Source organism: Parasteatoda tepidariorum, chromosome 9 (genome assembly GCF_043381705.1).
Source record: "Parasteatoda tepidariorum isolate YZ-2023 chromosome 9, CAS_Ptep_4.0, whole genome shotgun sequence".
In the NCBI taxonomy this organism is placed as follows: domain Eukaryota; kingdom Metazoa; phylum Arthropoda; class Arachnida; order Araneae; family Theridiidae; genus Parasteatoda; species Parasteatoda tepidariorum.
In genome coordinates, this window is record NC_092212.1 from 64,005,160 (window position 1) to 64,020,977 (window position 15,818).

Sequence of the window (15,818 nt, forward strand, 5' to 3'; positions counted from 1 at the left end):
ACAATGTAAGTTTTTCTGTTGTACAGAAATGTGATACTTCCGTTGAAGAAAACGTTTCTAGCATAACAAAATCTGATGAATGTGAAAGTGGCCCTCAAAGTGTTACTTCCCACCCATATGACATTGGACTTTTTTCAGAAGATATTACATTATGTTCTTAAACTTAAAAAATCAAATGAAAATTTAACTAAACAATGTTGTCTAAATAAAAAGTCAAAACTGTCTAGCTGTCGAAATTAGGGAAATAATAGTGCTTTATTAAGTACTCGAATTTCTTTTAGTAGCTTCAGAAAATTATGAACACCCCCCTTGAAAAAATTCTGCGTACGCCACTGGCAGGGTGTTATGTTATCACAACCTTTAATATAAAACTTAAGATTCCTTGTCTCCAGAAAAATTAGGAGTGTCGTCCAACAGAAAATTCAACGTAAGCGACAAAAAATTCATTAATTATTTTAATTAAAGATCCTAAAAGTATTTATAGAATTTAAGCAGGATGTTATGTAACATGAGAAACATTACGAAAGAAAAATCCTTTGCCATTTTCAATCCTGCTGCTCATTTAAAAAAGGGCGTGCCTTTTGTTAACAGCGTATGTTAATGAAGCAACCCTCATTTATAGAAATCAGTTAAAAGCTTTTTTTTAAAACCAATTTTCGATTACAATATACAAAAAATACTTACCATTTGAATTATAAAGTGGTATTCTTTCCTTCAATTTCTCAAATGGGGTGGGAAGTGCCCCTGAATTGTTCGATTTCCACTTGTTTTGCAAATGATGAACCTGCCTCGGAGTTGGATTCTTAGAAGCATTTGCCATATCTTCATAGTTGTTTGCCAACAAAAATTTATTTTCATGGTGCATACGGGCTTCGATTATAGTCATTCCCCATGAGAAATAGTCATTAAAGTCTTTCTTTACCTATATCAAACAATAAATGTTTTATTTAACAAACTGTAAAAAAAAAAAAAAAAAACTAGGAGGCATTTCCGTATCGGTCTTGACCATGCCAACTGCAGTGCTGTTCAAATAATACGTAAGCATAATTCTGGGAATTTCCGTCTCCCTCCTCTTTACTTCACAACAGAAGTAAGCAAATCACAAATACCCTCCATTGTTTACGTTAAAAAGTTGCAACCCTCGCTTTCTGTCAAATTTCGTCTTTAAGTATAGTAATTTTCATGAAACAAAAGTTATATCATTTTCGTTGATTTAATAAAATTTTGAGTAGAATTTTATTTCCGAAATTTTCTTGTGTTCGTACAAAACGGGTTTTTACGTATCAACTAAATTATAAATATGGTTGTTGTTGTTGTCGTAGGTCGTTGTTTCTTGTTTCCAGTGGCGCCATCTATGTCCAAGAATTCGATTTCTGCCACATCCGTTTATATGGTGGACCCATTTATACAACCAATCATTCATCCACTGATCGTAATTTTGAACTGAACCAGAGAACGAACAAATCTATAATTCAGTACCCCCGGGTATAATTTGTTATTGGAATATGGAGGACTTTGTGACCCGAGACACTCAATACACGAGGAGTCTTTGGCCGGCTGAATCCGAACTACTGTTCTCACGAATGCGAGTCCAGCGCCATGCCAACCAGGCTACCCCAGCTTTTTAAATACGATACTTTATTTATTTCTCTATACGATACTTCATTTATTTTTCGGCCTTATTCTAAGATACTTTATTTATTTTTCGGCCCTATTCTACGATACTTTATTTATTTTTCGGCCTTATTCTACGATACTTTATTTATCTTTCGGGCTTATACTACGATACTTTATTTATTTTTCGGGCTTATACTACGATACTTTATTTATTTTTCGGCCTTATTCTACGATACTTTATTTATTTTTCTCTAAGGTGTCTCATTGTTGTGTTATTATTCTTTGCATGAGACTCGTGGCCCGAAAACATCGTCGACATCGAAAAGAAATTCGTCGACTTCGAAAACATCAAAAAGCAAGTTTTTTAAAGAAGAGTGTAGCAAGCTGAGTTGAAATTAAGTAGTCCTTTTAATGTATCACAAAAATATTGCTCGCTAAAATTAGGGTTTACTCGTTAAAAGCGAGCTAAGCTCCAATTGACCAACATTCAACTAAAGAAGCATATCCTATTTCATCGTTAAATCCGGGTTCTCACTAAATCGGGACTCGTTAAAAACGAGTGCAACTAAACATTTTAATTTTAAAAGACAGATGCCTATACTAAACACATTTTTGTGATTTCGGTCTGATTTTGCAAGTCTTTCAGGGAAGAGCTATTGAGTCGTATCAATAAAATAAAAAAAAAAAAATAAAAAAATTCAAAACATATTATAATCCAGTTTTTTCGATTTCATAAAATAACAGGTTGAAATTCACTAAACTATTGGGAGCCAACTATTAGACACCGAGTCGATCGAGTACCCCAGATTTGCCTAACCCCTCCATAGTACTTTTTTCACCATTTAAAAATAACACTGATAATACTAAGTACTTTTCTTTTCCCGGAAAAGCTTATTTTCCTGTTAATTAAAACCAACTGTTTCTTATTTTTTTAGGTTATGACCAATTTTTAAGAAAAAAACTTCCCCCCCCCTTTTTTTTTTTCATTTCCAGTTTTGTTCGCCATTTTGAAAAACAGCTGTTAGGCGCAAAAAGCAGCTGACATGCAAAAAATTTGATAGGCAAAATTTCAATCAATGTTTTTAAGTGATAAACGGTTTGTTACTTTACAAATTACAGTTAAAGAAAACAATAATTATTGAATAAATTTTCAAGTTCGCACTAAATGAGAGGAAAATTTTGTCATTTTCTTTCCTCATTTAAATTTGCAATCAAATTTTTTTATTTACACCTTCTTTTCAATAAAATGAAATATTTCGGTATTTTATAATTAATAGGCGTTTTTATGTAAGAAATATATAAATACTGGCCAAATATTAGAAAAATGTAAACACTCGCTAATTAATAAAAACGAACAATTGCTAATTATTAAAAAGACAACTCTGAAATTTCCGATTTTTTTTTGCTGTTACTCAGTAGGGCCATATTTCTCCTATGGCTATGCTACAGCTCTCCCGGTTTTTGTTAGAGCTATACAATTATATAGTCGAATCCCGTTACGTTATCGTGTACTGTCTGCGCACCTAGAAATAGGTCCACTATAGCAGTGGTTCACTATATTTTTTTTTAAAAATTTACTTTTTAGTGTATGTAAATAGTATTGTTGAAATTAGTGATAACAATAGTTACAATGCGTCAACAATAAATAAATAAATAAAAACGGGCAACTTTGAATAACTTTTAATCTAATGATCGGGTCTTCACATTTTAGACATACTCTTAATGGTTCAAGATTTTGACCTAAAATATGCTTATTAATTTAGTACAGATGATATTTTAACTTACAAAATTATACACAAACACATACTTTCTCTGAATAAACATACCCTTTTTTTTTTTTACGGATTTAAGATTCCTGACCCACAAAGTATAAGGAGTAGCCGAAATCTTGGACATATGTCCCCATATTTATTATTTTATTTAATAATAGTCTCAAAAATTTTGAATTGTAATGTATGCATTTTTTACATCATTTTAAAGTATGTAACTTTACATAGCAAAATACGAAATTTAAGGAGTTGAATAGTTCCGTATAAAAATCAAATTTTAAATATGCTATTTTTCTAAAATTCGATTTCTCAGAAACTATTCAACCAATTTTGCTAAAATTTAGTATTTTACTATGTAAAATTACATATTTTAAAATGACGTAAAAAATTGTATACCAAACAGTTCAAAATTCTTTCGACTATAATTAAATAAAATGACAAAAACTAAAATTTATTTTTCTCACGGTATTTTCTTTGGACAAACGAATTTTATAATTGCGTCCAAAAATTTTTAAATTCGCTTAAAAAGTTCTTTGGATATGGATAAATATTCAAAGAGTAAAATTAACATTAAGGGGTTCAAACTTTGGATCTTTCTCCTGACCAAACTATGGAGTTGATATCTCCCAGATTGTGGCTACCCCCTATATATTGGGGGTCAGAATTTCGAATCCGTTGAAAAATTTTTACGTATAGGTAGATCAAAAGTTATTCAGGGTGGTCCGTTTTTTCCCCTTTTTCTTGCACTGTACATAATTTGTTTAGAAATTATCCTAATTAAATCGATAATAAGTCAAGTATTAAAAAGAAAAACAGTTGATATTTACATTCTATTGAAAAAATTGGTGATTTTCTATTTTAAGTACGATTAACCAATATTCGTATCTACAGTTATTTAAGAATCCGTTATTTTATTTTCCTCATTTTACGCAGAAGAAAAATCATCTATATATAAATTTCTCTTACACGGCGACAAAAAAAAGCCTCATTACAACTCCCCGAATGGCAACGCTAGAAAATAGACAAATGATTGCCGATAANAAAATGTCACATGCCAAATCCAGCTGAGATGGCTCAACATATAGCGCTTTTATAAACGGAAACTGAAATAACCAGACAGAGCATAAGCTAGGCATAGAGTGCCTGTATTGAAAAGAGTGATGACAATATCCAAAAGCGCATGCGCTGCCGTCATATTTTTGTCCAAGGGGGTTGCCAGATGATACACCGAAATTAGCGTCACTCGCTCATTTGGTGTTATTCTGAAGGTTCTGTTATTCTAAGAGTATATACTAAAGTATCAATAATATAAACTTTAAGATTGGAAAACACATGATATATTACAGATTTTTTAAGAAACATTGTCTAGCATCTGAAATTGTTAAAAAAATTAACGTCAATGAAGAAAAAAAAAGACTTATGAAAAAACTTCAGCTTTTAATAAATGCCTTAAATAAAATATAAAAATTAATAATGATCATGCCATTTATTTCAGAAATAATAATTAATGAAACAAATTATATAATTTATTATTATTTATTACTTTTTCAGGAAAAAATTATCGCATATTCACCTGAAAAGGTATTGTTTATTTCAACAAATTGTAAACAAAAATTTCCATAACTAGTTGAAATTTAAAACAAACTAGCATTTTATACAGTTGGTAACGAAAAGTAAACAAATGCTATTTTGTAACGCGCATTGTAACATTGTAACGCGAACATTTCAACGCGCCAACATGTCAAAGTAATATCGCCAAACTCTGCACTTCTGAAGTTTTGATAAAAAGATGCTCAATCAAATCTTAAAATTTATAAGTAATTTAGATAGNAATGACTTAGTATTTACTAAAAAGATGTAATTATTTGAAAAAAAAGTTTTTATATGGATTTGAATGATTGTTTTGAATTCTTAGAATTTTGTTGTGCATTTGCAATGTACCTAAGTTAGTAGCGAGTGAAGCGAGCTTGGTTTGCGAAGCAAACCATATAAGATTGTATAGCAATTTTGGCGAGGTTGGCGAGCGTTAGCGAGCAGGGGGCGCAGCCCACTAGCAATATTTAATACCAGTTTTATTTTTATGATAAGGATTGCCCGATATTACTGACGCTTTACATTTTGTTTTTGTCCTAGTTTAAAATCGAAGGGCATGGTAGAATAAGATTCGACACAACGTAAATTATTGCTTGTTCTTTTGTGGATTTTTTGTTCCAGTTTTTTCGCTGGCTTCTCGGTTCTTGACAAATTTTGGAGCAGGATACGAAACAGAAATTTCCCCAAAATGATTACTCAAAAATAAAAATATACATACTTCGTCTGAAACTCTCAACATTTTAAGAGATTCAACAGTATCAATACTATGAGTGTGCTGCAAGCCAAGAATTACCAAAACTGCTAAAGGAGGAGACAGTTTCATGAACTTGTCTTTTCTATAAGTGTGTTTAGTGAGCTTTTTTATTATGAGCCACAACTTAGCTTGACACTTGGCGTTCCGTTTGGAAGTGGAGGCTTTATTTAATTTACTGTGTTGGCAGACCCATGCTTTCCAAAAAGTAAACCTGAAATCAAGTATTTAACCAGGTCAACAAAAAGAGCTTAAAAAAAGAAATTAAAGCTTTCAGTGACAAAATTAAAACATACCTCATAGGATCAGAGTTTTCCCTTTTTGCGTTCCACTGCGTTTTTGTAATTCTACCAATTGTCTTTTTAAAATCCTCAACCTCGCCAAGATCTTCGACACTTAGACGTAGTCTTAATTTGTCAGTTTCTGAACTTTCCTCTAAAACACAACTTGGATAAGAATTAACCAACTGAGACCATATCTCTTTCTTCATCAACTCCATGGTTCAAATTAAATTTCTATAAAATTCTAATTTTTAGTTTTATTTCTAACACATTCCATCTAAAAGCTAACACATATCACTCAGTATACTCATTTCCCGCGCCTTTCCTGTCTGAGAGGTATAAAATAAGAAAGGAGACGTCACTGTTTCCCATTTGGCGATTTCTCGCCAAATAACTCGCCGTTCAACTTTATCAAATCAATACTTACAAAGACGATGCGTGCTCAGAGTATTGTCTGAATATTTTATCACAAGTCATTGTAAAAGAGCCAAAGTCACTTTTAGCCACCTGCAAGTCACATATAAAGGGATTTTTATTTCTTCTTTTGGTTTATTAAAATAACATATTTTGTGTGTTTCTTATTTATTCTTATAAGCAATCTATTCTCAAAAATAAGTACACATTAATAAAACGCTAAAACCATTATGTAGGGCTTATTTTTTTGCACATGTTGATAGTAAGTCTATTTACTAATTAAACACAGTTATTATATTAAATGATTATTCAAAATGAATGATGTTTCTTTGAATAAATCTCTCTTCACAGTTTGGTGTTATTGAAAACAATTGGTTGTTGTTAATGTATATAAATAACAAATGAACCATGTGCTAATCACATCGCGTATAATTTTATTTATTTTAGCTCCTTTATTTACTCTTTACTGAGCTTCCTTCAATTTTTTAGAAAGAAGGATAGATTTTTAATTTAGTAAGTTGACAAAACTTATGTTTCAATTTAGTTTTGAAAAAATTCACACTTGAAATAATTTGTCCTTTTTGATCTGTCATAACAGTTTTAGAAAACAAAAAGCTTAGATGATAAAAAAGAAAAAATGTATATTTTAAGTAAAGTTACTGAAAAATTCCAATTACTAAGTTCAACAATAAAATTTGAAATGAATTAATTAAATCAAAAACCTCACTTTGTTTCTTTTCATTAACTTCAACTGCTTGTAAATTAACTACTTTTTATTTTATTTATTTTTTTAAAATTTTTATTACATTATATTTTAGTTTACATAATAATGCGTTTTTAAACAAATTTCTTAATGATATTTATTTATTATTATGGATGATAATAAGGGGCCCATAAATTAAGGGCGTTAAAAAGCCCAGCTGCCTGAAAGATAGTAAAGAAGGCCAAATACTAAGATTTTCTTAAAATTTATCCGGTTTAAAGAAAATAAAATCTGAATGTTTTTCACAGAAAGGAAATCAAACCATATGTACTTGAACCTTTTTGTTGTGTCATTGTCTGCGCTCTAAATTGTGTATTATACTGGCATGTATTAAATTCTACTACGTGCTGACTCTTAAAAATTTTGATTTTTTTGTATTGAAGGAAATAAATGTTTGGCTAGTTCATTAATAAAAGTGACCCTTTCATTTTAACGGGCTGTAGAGCTGCCCGCATGTGTTTTCTTAAAAAAAAATTTTTTTTTACGACAAGTTAATTTTTATTGTGATATTTCTTACTATAAATTCATTTTTTAATCCCAGCGTGACTTATTTTTCTTTCTTAATTAGACGTGTTGGATTTTTAGGGAATTTAAACATCTTAATGTAAGATAAATTAGTGCTTCGACGTATAGCGCACTTAAAAGCAGAACATCTGCCACCACTTGCAAACGAATTTCTCGTCGTCCGAAACAATTAAGTAATCACCCGAAACTGTACAAATAATTAGATTAATAAATACATTTTTAAAATTATGTTTATAAAAAAAAAATTAATGCAAGCGAATCTTCGAATGGAAATTGAAACAATCTCTGCAATAATACCCCCTACTGTTGAGAACACGCAACACGGTCGAGAACTAAGTCAATTTTGAAACAATTAAGCAATGTTTTAATCTTTCAGTATTTGCTAGAATTTAAGCTCATTCTTTAATAATTGAGTAATTGCACTTTAAGAAGAAGATCACTGATACTCACACATGTGACCTATGGCGTTAGTGCCAGTTGATCATTTATCAACAAAACGGCTTGTTAAAGTTAAGCTAAGTTTCTACACATAATGCCATTTAACGTGAAGTTAATTATACATCGCAGTATCGCACATCGAATTTATTGAAATATCTTTGTGTTAAGTAAGAAATATATACTGAAAGAATTGAAATCTTTGATAAAGAATATGGAACGTCACTTAAGAGAATTGATACTTGACATGCTTCGCTTACTCGAAATAGAATGTAACGAACAGTTGCTAGCGTAAACAAATGCCACGTTTCAACAACCAATCAGGATCGAGATACAAGCACTACGTCACTTGCAAGTATTCCATTATTAATAATTGATATTTTAGTAAAGGTAAACACAAGTAAAATCAGTATATGGAAATGACGTCATCAAATGATTTATTTACTTTGCTTGTTTAAAACTACATATTTATTTTTGTTTATAGGTGCCCTTTTCGAAACGTGTTTCTGTAAACATAAATAATAAAAAGCCAACCAAAACTAAAATAAGGAAAAAAATATACATTCAAATGAAAAAATTCAGAAGAAAAATTGCTAAATTCTGCTAAGCTGTGTTGGCTATGATTAATAAAATCGCTTTCTGTACCGAATAATATAGATATTATCTTTTTAAGGGGGAGGGACTTCTGAAAACGTGTTTTTCTTAATTTAATAAAGTAAAATCGCAAACAGGGGAACTAATAATAATAACTGAAATTATTTTAAATGATATAATTTGTAGGTATATTCCTTTTAGTTTTGTTCCAGATAGCTCAGTGTAAGTTAACCCTAATTCTTTAATTATTATCGTTTTCTTTTACCCGGGAGAAAAAATAACCCCGGATGTTCAGGTTGTTCTCATGAATGTGTGGAAACTAGTTTAGTTTTACCAAACTATTCTCCCCACATTTTTATTTCCGTTTTCCTCATAATTAAACTGATGTTTTTTTTAAAAAAATAATTATTAAAAAAAAAAAATAATAAAAAAGCTTCGTCTACTAGAAAACTTATCAATCACTCTATACACCATTAATCACCAATACAATAACAACCGTCCTTCTGAATTTATGAATATTACATAACAATGCAATAAATACCGAATTTTTAAAACAAACGATGACAGTCCAACGCATTCGATTTTTCATAAAACTATGCCTCATTTCAATTTAACCTTACGCGTCACTCATCAAATTATACATGACCAAAGAGAAAAAAAAAAGAATACTTTTGTCAACGTCTAAGGTAATGTAATATCTTCAAGTCGTCTCATGCTCAGTGATTAGCAATGTAAATTTCAATTGCAGGATGTACTGAATAAAGCTTCTTTTTATCATTCCACTGTGTGTTGTTTGCTTCGATTTGCTTTCTTTTTACTCCTATGAATGTCCTCAATGTTTTATTAGGCAGGTCACTTATGAAGAAACCCAAGTGTTGCAAGTTGGCGAGTTTTTTCCTTTTTTAGGTCAAAGCTGACACTTCGCTGCGTTTGCCTGATTCGTGGAACAATGATTTAAGTGAATAGAACTGAAAAATTTTTTTGATTCCTTATTCTTTGAATTGTTTTATAACTATTTTTTTTATGTTGGGATGCGAGTTTTTACGGTTTTCTCAGTTATTGTCCGTGCCGGGACAATATGGCTGATTAATTCAAAATTAGTACTAAACATAATGAAGATAGTATCATGGCTGTTGATTAAACTTTCGAAATTATTTGGCGAATTTAAAAAGTAGCACTAATTTTGATTTTGTTTAATTCATTTTATATCTTATTTTAAAACAGTCGTTAAATAGCCGCCACAACTTTGGGTTTATGGCTACTAATACTCAACTCCGTAACCTTGTAGTTTTGAAGTAATCCAGAAGAAAAGGAAACTCCTGGATCAGTATCCCCAGAGGTAAAATTTGTTATCGGAACATGGAGGACTTTGTGACCCGACAGATTTAACATGCACCAGTCAGCATTTACTACGTGGTGATTCTTCGGCCGGTGGGTATCAAACCGACGACCTCCTGGACATGGGCCCAGTGCCCTACCAACCATGCTATCCTGGCCCTTCTTAAATTCATGCCATAATCTTAATTTATAATGAATATGATATTTTGTTAATCAGTATGACTTAAGTTCATATAATCTTAAACTATTTCTACGCCTTAAGTGGCCTATATCCTCGCCATATTAGATTTTACGTAAAATTTTTAATTTTGGTCTTCTTGTACTTAACAAACTTTTGATGATACAGTATTATCAGACAGCACAATACCTTTTAAGAAAAGTAAAAAATAAAAGGGGTCGCTTTATTAAATAATGGAGCTTGATAATTCATAGAATTTTTGTATAATTTTCCCCAAAACTTTAAAAGAATAAAATTATGCAACTATTGTGGTTTTGAGCAAGACGTTTAAAAACTGTTTAAAATTCGGATTTTTTTTTAAAATTTAATTTTTTAACAGTTTAAACTATGTGGTGAAGCTGATATATAATTCTTATAATTGTTCAAAAACAATGATACTTGTCAAAAAAAAAAGAAGAAAAAACGTGCATACTATTTAACAACCTTTTATAAACTGATGTTTTCAAAACTGCATTGGTATAAATTTGTCAAAAACAATTAAAAGAAAATCTAAAATGCCACACGGGTTCTTTTTTCACCTTCTGATTGTATTTTACAAGCGTCGAAAAATACTGTCAATTAAAGTAAAAATTCATTAACAGATTATTATTATTTTTTTATAACAGTCGTTGAACAGCCGACCCAATTTTATGGGTTTACGACTACTAATGTTCAACTCCGTAGCCTTGTCATTTTGAACCCAATCCAGAAGACAACGAAACTCTTGGATCAAGTATTGGGAAAAATTTTGCCTTCGAGGAGGACTTTTTGATGGAGCTAATCCGCATTTGCGTTACATGGAGAGGAAGACCACGAGAACCTCCCACGGTTAGCCTGACTGCAAGGGGACTCTAACCCATGGTCCGTCTACCTCTGAGGATATTTCGCGTCAGCACTGTGGTCGGTGCCAGTCGGATGCGGAATTCGTATCGACTGGGATTCGAACCCGGTTTGCTTTATTGGAAGGCGAACGCTCTATCCCCTGAGCCATTCGCCGTTCTAGCAAATTATTTGTGAAAATTAAATGAAAAGAATTAAAAGCATATTTAGAATTTTCCTCTTTTGTCTCTACCCCTTCGAAAATAAAGTTCGATCGAGGCTTACTAATCTGGCATAATTGCTTTCAAAATTAAGCAGCATTATGAGAAGATTAGCTTTAAAAAAAAAATTAAGATTACGAAGCGAAAATTAGTTAGATGTTAATTAAGGTTACGGAATCAACTTCCGCCTTTACTAAAAAGTACGGAAACGTACCGGTCTAACTATTCCCCGACGACTTTCTTTGGCAGTTTTGACTGAAAATTGACTGCTTTTCTGACATAAATTAAGGTTAAGAAAACCAAATAAATTTCTGACATTCTGGTTTTACAAGGTTATTAAAATCGATGTTATCGAGTCAGTGGAAAAACGTGAATGCATTAAAAACATAGTTATCTCTTCGAACTTTTCTAATTAAGGTTTATTTAATCATATTTATAACACATTTCACAAAATTAGAGAGAAATTTTTTTTTAACACAATTTTCAAGGAAATATCTGAATGACTTTTTCTTCTGACCTGCATTATTTGGTAATATTTCCTATAATTTAAAAGAAGAAAAGTAACTTTTTCCCTGATTTAATTACCCTTGCCGAAAACCTTGAACTATATTCTGCTTGAAAACTTCTTCCACTTAAAATGTAGCAGCAATGTGTTTAAGGCGCTCCATATAAAATATTTTTCATTTTATTTCTGATTTTTTTTTAAAAAAACCTGCGAGTTTAAGGACTGTATTATTTTAAAATTATTTCGGGTTAATTCGTTTTTGATATTAATATTTTATTAAGATTTTAAAACAGTAGTTGAATAGCTGCCCAACTCCGTAGCTTTGTAATTTTGAACCTAATCAAGAAAACGAGGTAACTTCTGGGTCAAGTATTGGTAGAAATTTACCTTCGTGGATGACTTTTCGATGGAACTAATCCGCATTTGCGTGCTACATAGAGAGGAAAGTCACGAAAACCACCCATGGTTAGCCTTGCTGCAAGGAGACTCTAAATCTCGATCCGTCTACCACGGAGGAAATTTTACGTCGGTACTGTGGTCGGAGCGAGCCAAGTGCAGAATTCATATCTACCTGCCGTCACTGGGATTCGAACCTCGGTTACCTTATTGGGATGCGAGCGCTCTTTCCCCTGAGCTGTTACGGCTCGTTTATTAATATTTAAAATAAATCGACATTTGTGAATGAAGTTTTTCAATACCTTCGATTCAAATGTATATATTTGTGTTGATTTATATTTTTAGTAACTCGCCTTCGTTTCTGTGAGGTTTCTTTTAATCTTGCAATCGAAATTTTAGCAATTTTTGACTAACTGAAGCAGGGGTTAACAATATTTTTTCGGCTACGGAACCCTAAATCATCACCCTACTTTTGGCGGCACCCCGGCTTTATGAATAAAAAAGGAATTGCAAATATATTAGCCATAGAAAGACTACTAAATAATATTTTGAAAACATTTCATATAAATAATGAAATTCTTTCATTCTTTTATCAATACTTTTGAAATTGATTTATGCCAGACAATTTAATTCTCAGTGCTGGAGAGGCATCTTGTTCGTACTTCTGAATTAATTTGTGGTGTTCGCAAACGCTGAATTATAGCTTTCATTAAATGCAAAAATACTTTTATTGGTGTTAAGAATGATTATCAGAAAAATTCAATTCGAATTTATTGAAAATAAGTTTTTTAACTGAAAAGTTCATTGCAGTACTTTTTCGATTAGAAATACAGTCAAACCCCTCTATAGTGAACATGGTTTATAGTGAACTCCCGGATATAGTGAACGAAATGTTCCGTGATTTACTATGCACCTATAATATTATGTTTTGGGGATATGGTAAATTAAAAAAAACAAAGGAAATTGGATATAATGAACTTTTTTCCGTCCTCGACTGATTTTTATTCTTCTTCATTTTTTGGTAGTTTTGAAGTTTTGACATGCATATATCGATTTTTAAAATCATCTATTGAGAGCACTGTAGCCCTAAACTATTTTTCTTGTTTGCTTCTTCTATCTCAGTTACCCATCCCTAAATAGAGGCCATCTCTAAATTTTTTATACACAAGACAAAGAGTAATAAAAAATAAAGGTTAAAAAATTTTTGTTGCTACATATTGTTTAATTATTTTTGTATTTCTTTTTATTGGTCAATTATTTAAATAATGTGTAATAAAAGGGAGCAGTTCGGAAAAATTAGTTAAAATTTTTCGCAGTACGGATATAATGAACTCCCGGTTATAGTGAACCGAAATTTCAGTCTATTGAAGGTTCACTATAGCGGGGTTTGACTGTAGTAATGTAATTTCTTATAAATGCATATTCTTTTCACATTTTATTTAATGCGTTATTATTAAAATAAACATGTATTTTTGAAATTTTGCACTTTCTTCATTGGTACTTTATTTAGATAATTTTTCACGTAATCAAGGTATTAAAACAAATACTGGATTATTGATTAGATATAATTAACAGTTTTGAAAAATTGTGACTGGTTAAAATAAGTCCTAACTCTCAGAACCCTTTGAGATCCTTTCCTGGAACCCTAGGGCTTTGTGGTATAACTTTGCGGAACAGCTGAGCTCAAATATTAATAGGTTCTCTGATAAGAATGCAAGTTTCTATTTTGCAATACTTTTTTCTCGAAGATTCTGTCGACACAAAATAACGCATTTTGGAGAATAATATGCTATTTTTATAACTGCTGTGAGTTTACAAAACCATTCACGACTGTTATGTTAAGTTTAACCTTTCTTTTATACAGCGTTCTTTATGCTAATTCTGAAAATGGCGCAAAACGTCAATATCGAGAGAACTAAATTTAAAAATCCACTAATTGTTGTGAAAAATGAAAAGCGTTTGTGATCTGATCTTTTAATACTTAAAAAGCTACTCGAACTCATAAAAGTGTGAAGAAATTGGGAATTATCAAATTGGCGAGATTTTTCCATATAGATGAAATAATCTCGCCAAATTGATAATTTTTTTCAAATGCTCAATAAAATTTAGAATATTTAAGTTATTTGTTCGTTCTAAAGCCCAAATAATTTTTTATGGCAGGATGTGTATAGTTTTAAAATTATAGCATTGACACAAGTTACAGGGCAAAATTCTAACAGTCACCAATATTGAGACTTAGTACATGAAAATCCGATCTTTAGAACGGAAGTTTTTCAGGTGATATATCTTTTTTATTTTGCGCAACAATATTACCATTATGTTTCTCTTAAAAGCTATCAATTTAAAAATTCTCTCAACGTTCTGTTCAGTACATCATCTTTATAAATTCTAATTTTTGCTGATACAACAATGCTATCGATATGTATCCTGAAAAACTTAGTTAAATGTGATCAACATAAAATTTGAATTGACATTATGTTCAGTTAAACGTCTTTATAAATTCTAATTGTTGCTGATTCAACAATTCTATCGATATGTTGTATCCTGAAAAACATTGTTTGTAATCAACGTAAAATTTGAATTGACATTATGTTCAGTGAAACGTCTTTATAAATTCTAATTTTTGCTGATACAACAATGCTATCGATATGTATCTCATAAAAACATTGTTAAATGTGATCAACATAAAATTTGAACTGACATTATGTTCAGTGAAGCGTCTTTATAAATTCTAATTGTTGCTGATACAACAATGCTATCGATATGTATCCTGAAAAACATTGTTAAATGTAATCAACATAAAATTTGAATTGAGATTATGTTCAGTGAAACGTCTTCATAAATTCGAATTGCTGCTGATACAACAATGCTACTAATATACATCTGTTAAAAACATGTTAAGTGTAATTAAAATAAAATTTGATTTAACAACGTATTTAGTAAACCGCTTTTATAAATTCTAATTGTTACTAGCACAACTATGCAATGCATATGCATCTCTTGAAAACAATGTTAAATGTGATCAACGCAAAATTTTATTTAATATTATGTTCAGTAAAACGCCTTTATAAATTCTAATTATTGCTGATGAAACAAAGCTACTACTATGTATTTGTTAAAAACATGTTAAGTGTAGCATAACATTTGATTTAACAACAGTAAACCTCTTTTATAAATTCTAATTGTTGCTAGAATACAACGAATATGAATCTCTTAAAAACATTGTTAAATGTGATCAACATAAAATTTGATTTGACATTATGCTCAGTAAAACGCCTTTATAAATTCTAATTGTTGCTGATAAAACAAAGCTACTAGTGTGTATTTGTTAAAAACACATTAAGTGCAACATAAAATTTGATTTAACAACAGTAAACCTCTTTCATGAATTCTAATTGTTGCTAGCACAACTATACAACGAATATGAATCTCTTAAAAACATTGTTGAGTGTGATCAACATAAAATTTGATTTGACATTATGTTCAGTGAAACGCCTTTATAAATTCTAATTGTTGCTGGTACAACAATACCACTAATATACATATGTTAAAAACGTTGTTTTGCTTCCTTTCTGTTTTT

General features: G+C 30.7%; 1 protein-coding gene across 1 annotated transcript in view; it reads right to left on the reverse strand.

Moving 5' to 3' along the window:
- LOC107450566 (uncharacterized) overlaps positions 1–6,461 on the reverse strand; it is a gene marked incomplete in the record, with an annotated part of 16,050 nt that extends 9,589 nt beyond the window's left edge. Inside the window, 3 exon segments of the mRNA XM_043048343.2 lie at positions 685–922; positions 5,698–5,944; positions 6,027–6,461. Of these exon segments, the coding sequence (XP_042904277.1) occupies positions 685–922; positions 5,698–5,944; positions 6,027–6,229 (688 nt within the window).
- Positions 6,462–15,818: the final 9,357 nt, after the last annotated feature.